The 17,391-nt window shown below is 43.5% G+C and overlaps 1 protein-coding gene across 1 annotated transcript in view; it reads left to right on the top strand.

Moving 5' to 3' along the window:
* The window catches only part of CIBAR1 (CBY1 interacting BAR domain containing 1), a 276,006-nt gene that overhangs the window by 145,447 nt on the left and 113,168 nt on the right, over nt 1–17,391 (top strand). The window contains exon 6 of the mRNA XM_033934820.1: nt 11,667–11,771. Within this exon, the coding sequence (XP_033790711.1) occupies nt 11,667–11,771 (105 nt within the window). The remainder of the gene's footprint in view (nt 1–11,666; nt 11,772–17,391) is intronic.

Here is a 17,391-nt window from a genome sequence, read left to right as displayed (position 1 = left end):
CCTTCTGTCTCCCTGCCTGCCCCCTTTCTTTCTCCCTACCCTCCACAAAGCTACAGCTGCCACCATCGGGGGAACAGGCCCCAAAGCCACTGCCGCGGCTGCCCCAAGCTCTCTCTGCTTCCCACCGTCGGGCCGACCAGCATTCCCCCGACGTCAATTCTGCCGTCTGAGAGGAAGTTCCGCCCAGCCAGGCAGCGATTGGCTGGCCCGAACTTCCTCTCCGACGGCAGCCTTAGGGGGGTGCACAGCTGGCCAGGTCCGGGATGGGCTCCGCGATCGACTCACTTTGCCTTGGCGATCGATCATTTTCTGGACCTGGCCGGCTGTGCACCCTCCCTAAGGCTGCACCCGGGGCGGACCTCGCCCCCCTTGGTACGCCACTGAAGACGTGGCAGTGGCTCCTCTCACGATCCCCACCTGCGTCGGAAGTCCGATGCAGTCGGGGATCTTGAGAGGAGCCGCCGCTGCATCTTTCAACTTAAAATAGTGAGCGACATGAGAAAAATTATGAGCGACGCCAATGAAAATAGTGAGCGATTGCTCATGTGCTCAGCTTAGAGGGAACATTGCTCTGGACCAGTACTGATCGTCAGTGTCATATCAATCAGTTGGAACTCAGAGCGATCCTCAAAGCTCTCCAGGCTTTTCAACATCTGCTTCACGACACAGTAGTCCTCGTTCGGAAGGACAATCAAGTCGCCATGTATTATTTCAACGAACAGGGAGGGACAGGGTCTGCCTCCCTTTGTCAAGAAACTCTGGAGATTTGGAAATGGGCAATCCGCCACAACACCTTCCTCAAAGTTGTCCACATTCAAGGGGCAAAGAATTGCTTGGCAGACAACTTGAGTCGTCTACTGCAGTGTTTTTCAACCTTTTTTGGGCAAAGGCACACTTGTTTCATGAAAAAAATCACGAGGCACACCACCATTAGAAAATGTTAAAAAATTTAACTCTGTGCCTATATTGACTATATATAAAGTAATTCTCTTAAATAGGAATCAAATAAACACAAAGAAAGTATTTTATAATTACTTTATTATGAAATATTAAGTAAACAGAATAGTGAAAAATTATAAAATACTTTATTCAGTGCGAAACCTGGGCCTGTTTGGCTGAACACAAAGCTGATATTCTGGCTGGAATCGAAGAAAGACACACACGTAGCTCTTCGTCAACAGCCGTTCCCTTCACCGCCCCGTCACCGTCACCGCCATCCCTTTCACCGCCCCGTCACCGCCACTGCCATCCCATTCACCGCCCCGTCACCGTCCCCGCTGCATCCATATAAGCCTTAGTACTGTAATATTTAGCTTATTCCTTTCTTATAAATCAAAGTTCCTGCTGCTGAACTAGAGAAAGAGATGTTCAGCTGGCAGGGCTTTGTTTATAAATTTTTATCAACACAACTAATATACTATTTTATCCTAAAGCAAAAAATAAATAAATAAATAAAAAAATTTTTTCTACCTTTGTTGTCTGGTTTCTGCTTTCCACATCTTCTCATTCAATTCCTTCCATCCACTGTGTGTCTTCTCTCTACGTCTTCCATTTGCTGTTACTGGGCCTCTCCCTTCACCCCCCCCCCCCAATTGGTCTAGCACCCATCTTCTTCCCTCCGCTCCCCCATAGTCTGGCATCTGTCTTCTTCCCACTCTGTCTTCCACATTTCCCTTCGGGGTCTGTTCCTCTCCACCCTCCTTCAATGTCTGTCCTATTCCTTTCCACCACCACCCTTTCCTCCCTCCTTTACCATCTGTTCCTTTCTACTACCCTTCAGCTCCTCTCACGTGGCTTATCTATCTACCTTCCTCCCTCTTATTTTCATGGCACGTTACAATGTAATTTGTGCAAGCCACTGGAGCCTGCGAGCTCGGTCCCTGTCCCATCCCCACAAACCATCTCGCTTCTGTGCTCCTATTTTCTCCATTTCTAATATCTCCCCTATGTATCTGTCATTGCCCCCCCCCCTGTGTCCATATACCATCCCCATGGCATGTCCCCTTTATGTCTCTGTCCCTATGCCCCTTGCACATAATTTCCCCTCTTTCTGTTACCTTCCTGTGTCCAGATTTCCCCTATCTTCCTCTTCCATACCAGTGTGTCTCTTCTTTTCAACCCCATCTATCTTTTTTCCCTCTTTCTTCCCCCCCCCCCCCTGCTTCTAGCATCTGGCTCACCTGCCTGTCCTTCCCTTTCTTTCCTGCTGTGGGTTTTTCTTTCCGTCTTCATCCCCTTGGCCCAGAATCCTTTTCCCTTTCACTCCCTCCTTCCAATTTGAGCCGGGAACACGAGCGATCGCACGGTCCCCGCAGCCACCACTCGCCTGCCCAATCGATCCTACTGTTTAGCCAGCTCTCTCCCTTCGCCTCACCTTAGTTTGTAGGTTTTGTTTTTTGGCGACATGCACGCTTTCCCAAAGAGCCACGCACGCGCGGCTGCTCAGTGTTCAATCTTCTGCTCTGCTGCAACTTCCTGTTTCCGGTTGCGTCAGAGCAGAAGATCGAAACTGAACAGCAGCGGGGACCGGGGGAGTCTCATGGGAGCGCGTGCGGGACCCGGCCTGAGGCCTAATCAGTGTCTGCACCGTACGGCACACCAGGCATCATCTCGCGGCACACTAGTGTGCCGCGGAACAGCGGTTGAAAAACACTGGTCTACTGGACACTCCATTCTTTGCCTCTTCATCACATTTTTTCACAGTGGGGAACGCCTCAGATAGACCTCTTTGTGTCTCCCCACAACTACAAACTGCCTCAGTTCTGCTCCAGGATATACTCTCCTCATCGCCTCAAGGCAGATGCTTTTCTTCTGGAATGGACGAATCTCTTCCTCTATGCATTCCCTCCATTCCCTCTCATTCTCAAGACTCTGGTCAAGTTGAACAACGATCATGCCACCTTGATTCTGATTGCTCCTCGGTGGCCGAGACCACCTTGGTACTCCCTTCTACTTCAACTCAGCAGCAGGGAGCCATACCTTCTACCAGTTTTTCCTTCTTCTTACACAGAGTCAAGGGTCTCTGCTTCATCCCAGCCTGCAGTCTCTACACCTGACAGCTTGGTACCTCTCAACATAACCCTTCTTCAGTTTTCTCAATCTGTAAGAGACGTTTTAGAGGCTTCTAGAAAGCTCACAACTAGACAATGCTATCACCAAAAATGGACTAGATTTTCTACATGGTGTTTTTCTCATCATAAAGAGCTTCAGCATTCCTCCTTATCTTCTGTTTTGAACTACCTTTTGCACTTATCCAATTCTGGCCTCAAGTCTACATCTATCTGAGTCCATCTCAGTGCAATTGCGGCTTTTCATCAGCCTATTAAAGGGAAACCCCTCTCTGTTCATCCGGTGGCTTCCAGATTCATGAAAGGACTTTTTAGTGTCAAACCTCCTCTCAAACCGCCTCCTGTGGTTTGGGACCTCAATGTTGTCCTTACTCAACTTATGAAGCCTCCATTTGAACCAATTGATAAGGCTCATCTGAAGTATCTCACTTGGAAAGTGGTATTTCTCATTGCCCTCACTTCTGCTCGACAAGTCAGTGAGCTGCAAACTTTTGTTACTGACACACCATTCACGGTGTTCCTTCATGACAAAGTAGTTCTCCGTACTTATCCGAAATTCCTAACTAAAGTGGTCTCAGAATTTCATCTTAATCAATCCATCGTCCTTCCAGTATTTTTTCCAAAGCCTCATTCTTATCCTGGAGAAACAGCTCTTCATACTCTGGACTGTAAACGTGCTTTGGCCTTCTAATTGGAACGCACCAAACCACACAGAACTGCGCCTCAACTTTTTGTTTCCTTCGCTCCAAGTTGGGACATCCTATTTCTAAGCATACCATCTCCAATTGGATGGCGGTTTGTATCTCATTCTGCTATGCCCAGGCTGGATTACCCCTTCACAGTAAAGTCACAGCCTATAAAGTCAGAGCAATGGCAGCTTCAGTAGCTTTCCTCAGATCTACACCTATTGAGGAAATTTGTAAGGCTGCTACTTGGTCCTCGGTTCATACCTTCACTTCTCACTATTGTCTGGATACTTTTGCAGACGAGATGGACAGTTTGGCCAAACAGTATCACAAAATGTATTCTCCTAAATTGCCAACACTCCCACCATCCCATTCTGGTTAGCTTGGAGGCCACCCATATGTGAGAATACCTGCCTGCTATCGTAACAGGTGTTATCCAGGGACAGCAGGCAGCTATTCTCACAACCCACCCACCTCCCTTGGTTGGCTTCTCTGCTAGCTATCTGAACTGAGGAGACGCGCCCTGTGCTGGGCGGAAAGGCGCATGCGCGGTGCGGGCGACTCGAAACTTCGAGTTTCTTCAAGCAAGTCTGCTTGTGAGGCGTTCGCATCCGGGCTCCGTCGATGACGTCACCCATATGTGAGAATAGCTGCCTGCTGTCCCTGGATAACACCTGTTACGGTAAACCTTTTTGCATCAAATTTATTTACATTTCATCTTACTATGGCCTCTAACAAAGCAGGAAAAAGGCACAAACCTGAGCCGAGATCTACTTCGAAGACTCCACTACCGAGTTCAGAAAATGGTGGCAACTCTGAGATATTAGAGGAACTCAAATCATTGAAGGGGATAATGACAGATTCTAAAGAGGAAATTATGAATGAAACTAATGAAATTAAAGATGAGTTGGCTAATTTGACAGCTGAAATGAGTCAATTTAAACTCCTGGTATCTGATCTTAAAGTTAAATCGGCTGTTAATGAGTGCAAATTTAAAAAAAAAATCACGATTCTGGAACAAGAGTTAGGGGATGCTGGTGATCGTTCCCATAGAAACAACTTGTGATTTCTTGGGATACCGGAAGGGAAGGAGGGATCCGATGCTGTTAAATTTGTTGAATCCTTGATACCGAAGGTGCTTGGTATTACCTTCGAGCGGGAATTCGAGGTGGAACGTGCACACCGCACTCCTGCAATGAAGGCTCCTAACAGTAAATATCCAAGACCCATGATACTGAAAATCTTGAGGTACCCACAACTATTGCAAGTTATGCAAAAGGCTAGATCACTGGCAATATACAATTTGAGGGCAACACTTTGCTGTTCGTCCTGGATCTGAGCAAAAGATCTGCTGAAACTCGGAAGAAATTACTAGCCTTCTGCCCACAATTAAAAAGCCTTGAATGAGAGTCATGTTTCAGAACACCACCAGGGATTGCACCAACCCAAAAGATTTGGAGGATTTCATCGAGAAGCAGAATCCTACTCCGATCGATCAAGCCTGACATGTGGCAGGCCCCTGCTGACCTGCTAACTTGAATAGAACCGCCAACACGCTCCTATTACAAGCCGAATTGTCAACAAGACCTTTGTCGACTGCTGTGAGCTGCTTCTCTGCTCAAATACCTTGTTAATTACTGGACATGCCTTACTTTGTTTTGTTTTCTTTTTGCTGTTCACCTGTTTCTTTTCCCTTCCCTTCTACTGAATAGCTATTAGGGAGTTTACTCGGTCTTTAGTAAGTAAACACAAATGATCTAATTTAATTTGTGTACCATTAAATGGTGTTTCTGTTTGTGCTCTTGTTCACAGCTTAAACATAGCCCAGCAACTCGTCTTTATAACCTTTCCAGCTGATCTTCTCATAACTGCATATTTTTCAGTCCTCCCAATTGTTTGTCTACCTCATTATACTTAAATGTTTTCTTTAGATTAACGTAAGTCTGCTCTTCACTGCTAATACACATTTTGTTCGGGGGGGGGGCTGGAGTCACACCGACTGTGTATCTGTTTGTTGTATAACGAAGTTGCTTCCCTTACAAAGCTAGATCACACTGACCACCGGTGTTTGAATTGTTTACTGGATTTGGGATGGTGAAAGCTGTGTAAGTAGTGTGTTACTGCGTACTGATGTTTATTGTCTCCTCATTATCTGTGGTTTCAGTCAACAGACCCCTTTGAAGACTGTTTTCCCAATACGTTCTTTATTTGGGTTTAGCGCTACACTTTATAAGAGTCCACAAATGTCTATTAGCATGGAATGTGTTAATCTGATGCCCTGTCTAAATGCTTCTCTACTGTATCCACAGTGCATAGCAGCACATTTCCTGGCCTCCATAACTCTGAGCTCTGCAGATGGTTACTTTTACGACCTACTGCTGGCTCCTTTGAACCATAAATTGCTCTGCAAATTTGAAGAATCTAGTTTGTTTTCAATACTGTTTCTGCTTAATTGGCAGCTTTTGTTTAGCCTATAAATGTTACACACATATTTAAGCTTCCGTTTGACCTAAATTGTTTTACTCAGAAGTATAGGCTATATGCAAAGCCTGCTCTTGGGTTACATGTGAATACTGGGCTAGCTCTTGCAGTGCTTACAATGACTGTTTCTACCCATATGTGTTCTGCTATTTTGTACCTTCATATGCACTGCTCCTATTCTGGACATTATCAGGTATGCTCCATCACTGCTTTTGTCTATTAACAACACAGCTGATATCATGCTCTTCCTGCATCACTATTCATGCGTATCACCGAGGCACGTTTCTTTCTAGTTGCATATATCATTTACTATAGCACAGTGTACCACTATGCTCCCTTAGCTGATAGTGTTACTTGTCTGTGTATTAATTTAGCATGTGTTTCTCCAGTAATTTTATTGTCCTCAATAAGTCAAGAATCTTTTTATATATCCTCCCTTTTAGTTGATATTTTGTTCCTCTATCTAATAGCAATTTAAACCAAACAATAAAGGAACTAAGCTATCGCATGCTCTCTGGAGCGATTTTTTTTCCTTTTTATTTATTTATTTATTTAATTTATTTATTTTTAAAAGGTTCGTTTGGCTTGGCCTGGTTCATATGGTGGACTACTATATCTTTTTTACCACTATCTTGCCCTATTGTTTTGGGTATTTATTTGGGTGCAGGGATCTTGTTCTATGACCTGTGTATTATTGCTCTACTCTTAAAACAGGTATTTTGATTTCTGTGCCAACATTTAATAACACGCACAATTTGTGCATAAGGAATGTAGTACTTTGTTTGCTGCTGTTTGTAATTGTTGCAAAATTTCACATCTGTCCTAGTTAAAATTTATTAATGTGCCTTATATCTTTAGAGTATTCTTTCCACGGACCATTTCTTCTTTTGGAACAATGGTCTCCTTCCATAATATATGACACTGTGGGAGGACTGGCTTCGGGTGGCTGGTCTTCTTTCTCCTCTCTAACCCAGTATGTGTTTCAGTATGGGAATTTTTTCCTGCTGGAGGAATGTTGACACAACCACAGCTTTAGTAGTCGTATTTGGTAGAGAGTGGTCACTGATTGTATATTTTTATGAGCCACTAGCATACCTGTCTTTATTATCTCTTATCACCACTATTTCACAATACGATGTTACTTAATGTAATATCACTGAATGTCAATGGTCTTAATAATGTCATAAAGAGGAAAAAAAATTTATCCTATCTAAGCTTCTCACAACCAGTTATTTTACTCCAAGAAACCCACTCGTGTGCTACTGAGGCCACCAACCATATTTTTCTCCTGCTAATGGAATAAGAAATGGTGTCCTTATCTTAATCAAGAATAGACCGGACATTAAAATTCTCTCATCGTCTCAAGACCTTAATGGTAGATGGGTTCAACTCATTTTGGACATACGCAATTCTTCTATCTCCATCACTAACATTTACGTCCCAACTTTGGACTGTCCTGAGTTCTTCGAAGAAATTGCCAATCTGTTAGTGAACTCCATTGCTAATCATCACATAATTGCGGGAGACTTTAACCTTATTCTGAACCCACAAATGGACAAATTATCCGTACCTAAGCTCAAGCCTTCTAAGGCCGGAGTGACTCTTTCAGATATTATGGCACAACTTGAGCTAATTGATGCTTGGAGACTAGTTCATCCAAATGAGAGTACACTTTCTACTCTCCTCCTCATGGAACCTATTCAAGGATTGACATGTTTCTCATCAGCAGCTCTCTCCAGCCTTCCCTCTTAGACTCCACAATTAAAGATATCTCAGTGTCAGATCACGCTGCAATAACACTTATGCTAGACAATATTGTCTCACCTGTCCCAACCAAGACTTGGAGATTTAATTCTGCCCTACTCACTGAAGACGGTTTTAAGGAACATATCGAAAAAGCTATCATTGAATTTTTTTCACTTTAACACTCCGGAGATGACCAGTTGGAGTGTCACTTGGGATGCTTTCAAAGCTTATATACGGGGAGTAATCATATCCTTTAGCACAATGATTTTTAAAAAGTACATATCTGAACAACGCAATCTAAAGAAATTAATTAAAACAAAAGAATTGGCACATCAATCTGACATCAATAACCCTTCTCTCTTGGGTGAGTTGCTGAAACATAGATTCCAATATAACTCCATATTGAGGAAATCAGCGGCACATAAGGTATTCGTCCAAGCTGCTCATTATTATGCTGAAAATAACAAATCGGGTCACTTACTGGCTTCATACTTAAAGCATAAAGGCGAACAAAAATTTATTTCCGCTCTAACCAAATCAGCTAATACTGTTATATCCACCACGCCCAAAATCCTAGAGGAATTTAAAAAGTTTTATATAGATCTATACAGATCAGAATCCTGTGAGTCTCACGACCCCTACACATTCCTTAACGGAGTCACTTTACCTCTCCTGCCTGAACTGGAACATTAGATGGTTTGACATCTCCCATATCAGAATTAGAAATAATAGATATGATCAGCAGCATGGCGACAAATAAAGCTCCGGGCCCAGACGGACTTACATTCGAATTTTATCAAGCTTTCAAAACATCTTTGTCCCCACACCTACAACACTTCTTCATCCACATGTCGAAACAAGGAATGGCAAATGGTTCTTTTACCGAAGCGACAATAAGTGTCAGTAACTATAGGCCACTCTCCTTGATTAACGTGGATGCTAAGATCTATGCTAAATTAATAGCCACTAGATTACAAGAAGTCCTACCTTTCTTGATTTCTGAAGATCAAACTGGATTCATGTCTGGACGACACTCATCTAATAATACTCGTACCTTAACAAATATCATCTTGGTATCTCAATCACAATCTAATAAACTTGCATTCTTAGCTCTGGATGCTGAGAAGGCTTTCGACAGAGTGGAATGGCCATTCCTATTCGCTACCTTCTCAAAGTTTGGCTTCCCTGAGAGATTCATTCAAATGATTAAGGTGTTATACTATGCCCCAACCACTAGATTGTGCATTAACGGTCAACTCTCTGACTCTTTCTGTCCTATGAGAAGAACTCGTCAAGGATGCCCACTATCTCCTCTATTATTCAATCTGGCATTGGAACCCTTGCTGGCTGCCATACGCGCAGATATCACCATTAGAGGATTTGTTCATGCTGACATGGAAATTAAACTCTCGGCATATGCTGATGATGTCATTCTTTATGTGACACCAGATTCCATACCATCTGTCTTGAAGATGATAGATAGTTATGCGTTGGTTTCAGGCTACAAATTGAACACAACTAAATCAGAGTTAATGCCAATAAATTGCATTGAGGACAAGCATGAAATGGTAATGCATGGTTTCATCTGGAATCCAGTTAAGATTAAATACTTGGGCATCTACGTTGGTCTTACACTGGAAGATATGGAGCAGTTTAACACAGACCACATTCTAAGTATCATCAAAGAATCCACTCAGAAATGGTCCCCTCTTAAACTGTCGTGGTGGGGTCGCTTAGATACCATCAAGATGATGTTGTTATCTAAAATAAACTATGTACTGAGCATGTTGCCATTTTTGCTCAAAAGGCGCACTTACCATGACATCGAACGGTGCTTAACCGCCTTTCTATGGCAGAATAAACAGCCTCGAATAGCTTTGAAAAAACTGAAACTTGAGAAAACTATGGGTGGAGTAAACTTTCCTGATTTCCTACACTACCATCAGGCTTTTATAATGAGGCATGATTCTCAGTGGCTCATTGACTGCCCTATGTCTAACCTTCCTACTTGGCTACAACTGTAAAAATGTCTGCACAGAAGTAATCGCCTTGCTTTTGCCCTATCCTCCCCTCTAAAACCAAATGATAAAAGTCAACCAATTTATTACTCTACACTGGTTGTGCTAAGGGCCTATGATAATTTGATGGAAATCAAGTGGCACGAGTCTCGTCGGATATTACTATGGCATAACGATCGCATAAAGATACAGGATGGAATTCTTAACTGGAAACTGGCAGAATTGTGGGATCTGGTCTCTTCAGGACTTAATTAAGAACTCTCAATGGATCTCCTTCACTGATTTACAAGCTCAATATAGTCTACCTCACCACCAACACTTTCACTGGCTACAATTGAGACACTGTTTGTCTGCTATCTTTCCAGATGTTGGGATGTTAAAAGATACCCCGGATCTACTACTGCAGATATCTCTAATCAATAATAACAAAAAAGGGATTGCTTCACAATGGTATACTATTATGCGTAAGCCCAACACTTCTTCATTATCCACCATGATGAATGCTTGGCACGAAGACTTGGGTCTTTCGACGGAAGATGTGGACTGGCAGGATGTCTGGACTAGCATGTTCAAATCTTCTCGCTCAGCCAGTGTGCTTCAGTCTATGTTCTTCCTTCTACATAGAACTCACTGGACTCCAGTAAAGGTTTCTAAACTTTCTGATGGTCTTTCTCCTACTTGCTGGTCATATAAATCTCAGGAGGGAAAGCTAATGTATATGATATACGAATGCTCACACCTCTCTGTATACTGAAGTAATGTTTGGGAAACCATCTCCTCTATTCTGGATATACAAGAACCAATAAATCCAATAAATTATATTAGGACATCATGGACTCCGCCATTCGTTGCCTGTTCATAATGCTAGATTACTTCACATCCTGTTATTTATAGCCCTCAAAAACATACTACACTGCTGGAAGGATCTCTCTCAGACGAATTATAACACATGGTGGAACACAGTATGCCTTACAGCGAAATATGAAAGTGTGATAGCAGAAAAGCACAGATCCATGTTCTCCTATGTGAAGATTTGGAGTCCGGTCAATACCTTTTGCAATACCGGTTGATGGCATTCAGTTATTGAGTCATGAACTGTGCTCCACATCAGATACCCCCCTATGTTATGATTCATGTGTAGACCTGGTGCCGGATTATAATTTAGCTGTCTCTCTGTACCTTGGATGTTCTAGTGGCTGTGGCTGTGCGTTTTGTCAACATTTCTCTCTTATATAAAGGCTTAGATCAGACTGTTGTATTACATAGATAATTTTGTATGAAACCCTAATCTGTATTATACGTACAACGTATCTGTATCTTGCCTCATTAACATTTCTTTTTTTTTGTACTTATTGTATATTAAAATCAATAAAATCTTCGAACTTAAAAAAGAACTGTATGATCACTTATGTCATGTCCTGACCAATATTGTGAATGTACTCTTGTAACCCATTCTGGGCTCCTTTGGGAGGATGGGCTAAATAAATGAATAATTTATTTAGTGCCACTGAAAAATCCACAAAGGATTTATATGTGTAGCAGCCACTGCTAAGCTCATAAATCTCCTTGAATATGGATCCCAAGAAGATTGATATTCACACTTCTTTCACTTGTTAAAAACTAGTTTTCAGAGTAGCTGTTTCACTTTTGACTTTTTATTTTGACAGGCTGAAAGTGAACTCCAGAGAGCTACAATGGATGCTGCTCGTATAAGTCGTCAACTGGAAGAAACAATTGACAATTTTGAGAAACAGAAAATAAAAGACTTAAAGGTAGACATATTGAGTGTTATGTAAATCAATTTTTTAACCTGAGACATAAAATCATAATTACGTTAAAGCATCTTTATATTACTAAATATTACCAGACAATGGTGACTTGTATTAAGATGTTTTGGAGCAATCGTATGCATATACCAATTTTCATGTTCCTCTTAATAAAAAGAAATTAGGGTGAAAATAGCAACTTTAGTTTTAACAGATCTTGCTTTTGTCATTGAAAATACCAATGTGTCAGACAATGGCAAAGAAGCTTCACCATTTAGTGCAAATGCTCTTAAGAGCTCGGTCTGTCTGAATTGCATTAATTTATTTATTGGATAATATGAACCATATCAACATAAACAGCGAATAACAATTATCAACTTGACTAATATTTTACATATAAAAATGTTTTTAACAATTTCTGAAAATGAAGATAGGTATTTGAACTAATTATTCTAGTGCAATGTGTCTAGTGGTTCCAAACATTAAGGTTTTGCATCTAAACCTACAGATTGCTTGCAGAAAACTATGAGTCATCTTTTCAACTCCACCTGCTTCCCAGGGGGTTGCTCCTACCCCCACCTCTAGTTTGTTTTTTGCAAGCAAGTTTCTCAAATGTGTGTCTGCTCTGCGGTTTTATTATTTTCAGGTATTTTTCTAAGGGGTCCTTTTATCAAGCTGCGGTAGGGGTTTAACGCGTGTAATACCGCGTGTTAAACCACCCGGCAGTTTCTGTGCTGGGTCCAGCTGGGTAAGGAGTTATGCAATATCTAATCCTCCCAACCCCTTCACCGGGGCCTCTGCTCCTGAACTAGGTCTGTGCTTTGCAAACTTGGGCTAAGCTCCGCCCCTCTGTCACCAATCTCAGAAACCACCTCTACAAAAAATCTGATGAGCAGTCAGACTTCTGCCAAAGGGCCCTTTGTTTGGTTCTTTATATGGGTTAAGAGATGTCTCTGGTAAAGATAAAGCGAATAATGTGATAACATCTTCTAATTTTTAAGGGGTCTTTAAACTTGCTAGTGACTTTTACTTCTATTTTACCAATTTATATGAAGCTTAAACAAATGAAAAACATGGCAAGGGTATGGTTGGGTTTTAGACTTCTGGGAATGGTGATGGGCCATTTAATAGAAGGAATATTATTGAATAAACCTATACCTATCATTATCCCAGGACAAGCAGGCAGCCTATTCTCACATATGGGTGACATCATCGACGGAGTCCCGATTCGGAAGCCTCGCAAGCAGACTTGCTTGTAGAAACTAGAAGTTTCGAGTCAGCCGCACCTCGCATGCGCGAGTGCCTTCCCGCCCAGCACAGGGCGCGTCTTCTCAGTTTTCTGTGGAGCCAAGAAGTCCGTCTTTGACTCTCTGTGTTTAACTTACTTACTTTGTGCCTTCTCTCACTGCGGTTTGTGTTATTTTTCTTCACGAATTGCTGCACTTACTTTATTTTATTTCTAGTTTAAAAGAAAAAAAAAATGTTATTTCTTCTGTTCGGTTGCCGGGGCAGGCCACTCGGCCATAGCCAGGGGCTTCTATGTCCCAGCCAGCTACAGGCTTGAAGAAGTGTAGCCAGTGCCAGCGTGCAATTTCTCTCATGGACCCACAGAGCAGGTGCCTCAAGTACCTTGGGCCACAACATCATCCGAAGTCGTGCGAACGCTGTGCTACTCTTCAACCTCGAGCCTTTAAACGTCGTCTACTTTCAGTGGAGAAGCTCTTCCAGATGGATTCGACCACTTCCTCAACTCCGAAGCCGACCTCGATCTCGCCTTCGACCAAGGGCCTTCCTGCCTCCACTGCTTCGACCTTGAACCTCATCAGACCTTCCTCGTTTGCAGCAGCTCTTTCTTCGGCGACGTCTGCTTTATCTTCCCTGGTATCCTCAGGTCAGATAACTCAGCAGACATTACCAACGGTGGTGCTTAAGGTGCCTAAGACTTCTAAGTCGAAGCACATTTCCATTGCCTCGGTGGAACCTCCAGCCAAGGCAGGTGGTCTGGTTTCAGACGCGGATCCATCCTTGCCGGATTCTTTCCAGACCATGTTAGAGCAGCAATTTGTTCAGTTCCTCACCAAAATGAGACTGAAGCTAGCTACTCTAATCCAGCCTGGGCATTCTGCAGACTCCCGTGAGGTCGAGCCTCTTCCTATGCCTCAGTCTGAGTCTACACACTCTATGCAGGGAGCAAAGTCTCTGTGAGTGTCAGGTCTGGCATCTAAGCACGTGAAGCAAGGAGCAGATTCTTTGCAAGTGCCTCGGCAGGAATCCTCTCACTCCATACAAGGAGAAGAGTCTTTGGGAGTGCATCGAGGTTCCTCCATCAATCTTCTGGAGCTTCGACACACAGCCTCCAGTCCTATCCATTCTTTGGTGGCATCGGCTGCTTCTCTCTCCGGGGCAAAGTCTCCTCGATCTTCGAGATCTGCTTCCAAGCACCGTTCTCATCGACGATCGAGACCTTCATCGAGGCATCCTTCCAGGCATAGTTCTTCTAAAGAGTGTCCTTCAACTAAGCCTCGATCTACACCTACTTCTACTAGACCACCGACTTCTCGATCGAGGTCTCCACTTCCAGACCTTGAGGACTCAGCAGTTTCGATTGCTTCGTTCAAGTCTTCCTATTCTTTTGATGCCTTTTTTCCAGACGAACCTTCATCTTCGACCCAGGCTGCCTCGATGACCTCGAGTCCTTCTCGAGACAAGGCATTACCGGATCAGCTATCTTTCTCTTCTTTTCTTCGTCAGATGGCTGTTGACTTGGACCTTCAATTGGATGCTGTTTCTAAGGAGTATCTCAAAGTCATGTATCTTCCTCAACCTCCGGCAAAGTCACTTAAGCTTCCTCTTCACAAGCTTTTGTCCCAAACTTTTACCAGATATCTGGAGACTCCTTATGCAATTCCAGCTGTTCCAGGCACATTAGACTCCAGATATAAAACTCTCCATTGTAAAAGATTTGAGAATTCACAGTTATCTCACCAATCCCTACTCATGGAGTCTTCCTTGAAAAGATCCCATCCTTCCAAGGTTTATGCTACGGTTCCTCCTGGAAGAGAAGGGAAAACTATGGACAAATTTGGACGTTACATCTGTCAAAATGCTATGATGTCCTCTAAAGTCCTCAATTACAATTTCCATTTTGTCACTTATTTTGAGTTCCTCATTGCTCTTGACTAAATTTCTTAGTTGTTTAGATACTCAAAAGCACTTTGAATTTCAAGAAGTCATCCCTTCTCTATCACAAGTTAGATTACATCTACTTCAGTCTTCTTATGATGCCTTTGAGTTGTCTGCCCGGGCGGCTGCTTGTTCTGTAGCAATGCATCGCCTTGCCTGGCTTCGTATCATTGACATAGAAATATAGAAACATAGAAAGATGACGGCAGAAAAGGGCTACAGCCCACCAAGTCTGCCCACTCTTCTGTCCCACCCCATCGAGTCCGAGTACTAATGACCCAGTTCCTTAGCTCGACCCCCGTAGGGATCCTACGTGGATGTCCCATTTATTTTTAAAGTCGAGTACACTGGTGGCCTCGACCACTTGCACCGGAAGTTTGTTCCAGTGATCTACTACCCTTTCTGTAAAGAAATACTTCCTGGTGTCACCATTAAATTTCCCTCCTCTGAGTTTGAACGGGTGTCCCCTTGTGATCGAGGATCCCTTGGGGCAGAATATATCGCTTTCCGCCTCGACACGACCTGTGATGTACTTAAACGTCTCAATCATGTCCCCTTTCTCTACGCTCCTCAAGAGTGTAGAGCTGCAGTTTGTTCAGTCTTTCCTCGTATGGGAGACTCCTGAGTCCGGAGACCATTCTAGTGGCCATTCGCTGGACCGACTCAGCTCGAAGCACGTCTTTTTGGTAGTGTGGTCTCCAAAATTGCACACAGTATTCCAGGTGAGGTCTCACCATGGTTCTGTAGAGCGGCATTATGACTTCAGGTTGACGGCTGATGAAGCCTCTATTGATACATCCCAACATTTGCCTTGCCTTGGATGAGGCCTGCTCCACTTGTTTGGCAGCCTTCATGTCTGAACTGACGATCACCCCCAAGTCCCGTTCTTCTGAAGTCTTAGCTAGTGTTTCTCCATTCAAGGTGTAAGTTTTGCATGGATTTCCGCAGCCGAGATGCATGACCTTACATTTCTTAGCGTTGAAGCCCAGCTGCCATGTCGAGGACCAGTTTTCCAACGTGATCAGATCCTGCGTCATACTATCCTTAAGATTGTTTTCACTTACTATATTACACAGTTTGGTGTCGTCGGCGAACAGTGTTACTTTACCCCGAAGCCCTTGGGTCAAGTCTCTTATGAATATGTTGAAAAGAGATGGTCCCAGGACCGAGCCCTGCGGCACTCCGCTAGTTACCTCCGATGTCTCAGAGAGGGTGCCGTTGATCACCACTCTCTGAAGTCTTCCACTCAGCCAATCATTGACCCATGCAGTTAGCTTCTCGCCTAGACCCATCGACTTCATCTTGTTTAATAGTCTGCGGTGCGGGACACTGTCAAACGCTTTGCTGAAATCCAAGTACACTATGTTCAGAGACACTCCCAGGTCCAGCTTTCCCGTCACCCAATCGAAGAAGCTGATAAGATTGGATTGGCAAGACCTACCCCTAGTGAATCCATGTTGACGGGGATCCCTTAGGTCTCCCTCATCCAAAATCGTGTCTAATTTTCCTTTAAGTAGAGTTTCCATGAGTTTACACACAATTGATGTGAGACTCACTGGTCGGTAGTTCGCAGTCTCTGCTCTGCATCCCTTTTTGTGCAGAGGAACGACGTTAGCTGTTTTCCAGTCCAGGGGGACTCTCCCCGTACTTAGGGAGAGATTGAAGAGCATGGCTAACGGTTTCGCTAGAACATCGCATAGCTCTCTGAGCACTCGTGGGTGTAAATTGTCCGGCCCCATGGCCTTGTTCACCTTGAGTCTTGACAGTTCTCTGTAAACATCAGCAGTTGTGAACTCAAAATTCTGAAATGGATCTTCCATGCATTGCTTTGTTTCCAACTGAGGCCCGTTCCCTGGTGCCTCACAGGTAAAGACAGAGCAGAAGTAATCATTTAGCAGTTTAGCTTTATCTGAATCTGTTTCCACATAACTCCCATCTGGAGTTCTAAGGCGTACTATCCCATTTGTGTTCTTCTTCCTGTCGCTAATGTACCTGAAGAAGGATTTGTCCCCTTTCTTAATATTCCTCGCTAGAGTTTCTTCCATTCGAAGTTTGGCCTCCCTGACTGCTGTTTTGACCACTGCGGACTTTGTCTTGTATTCAATGTTCGCTTCTTTCTCCCCGGTGCGCTTGTATGAGAGAAATGCTCTTTTCTTCTCCTTGACGCGGTATGAGACCTCTTCAGTGAATCCTAATCTTCAGGACCGCTTGCCTAATATTCCTTGTGCAGTCAATGACCTCTTAGATGAATCTATTGAGGCAGCCACCAAGAAATTATCTGAGCAAGAAAAATCCTTTGCTTCTATTGTCAGACCTAAGCCAAAGCCAGCTCCTGCCAAGTCTGCATGCCCTCCTCCAATTTTCCAGAGGCGTTTTGCTCCGAGAGCGGCTCCTTACACTCGCCCTCCTCTCAAGAAACAGCAGAATCAGAAGCAACAGAAAT

Source organism: Geotrypetes seraphini, chromosome 2 (assembly GCF_902459505.1).
Source record: "Geotrypetes seraphini chromosome 2, aGeoSer1.1, whole genome shotgun sequence".
Taxonomy (NCBI): domain Eukaryota; kingdom Metazoa; phylum Chordata; class Amphibia; order Gymnophiona; family Dermophiidae; genus Geotrypetes; species Geotrypetes seraphini.
Note: the sequence above shows the minus strand (reverse complement) of the source record. Positions and strands in the feature narration are given on the sequence as shown.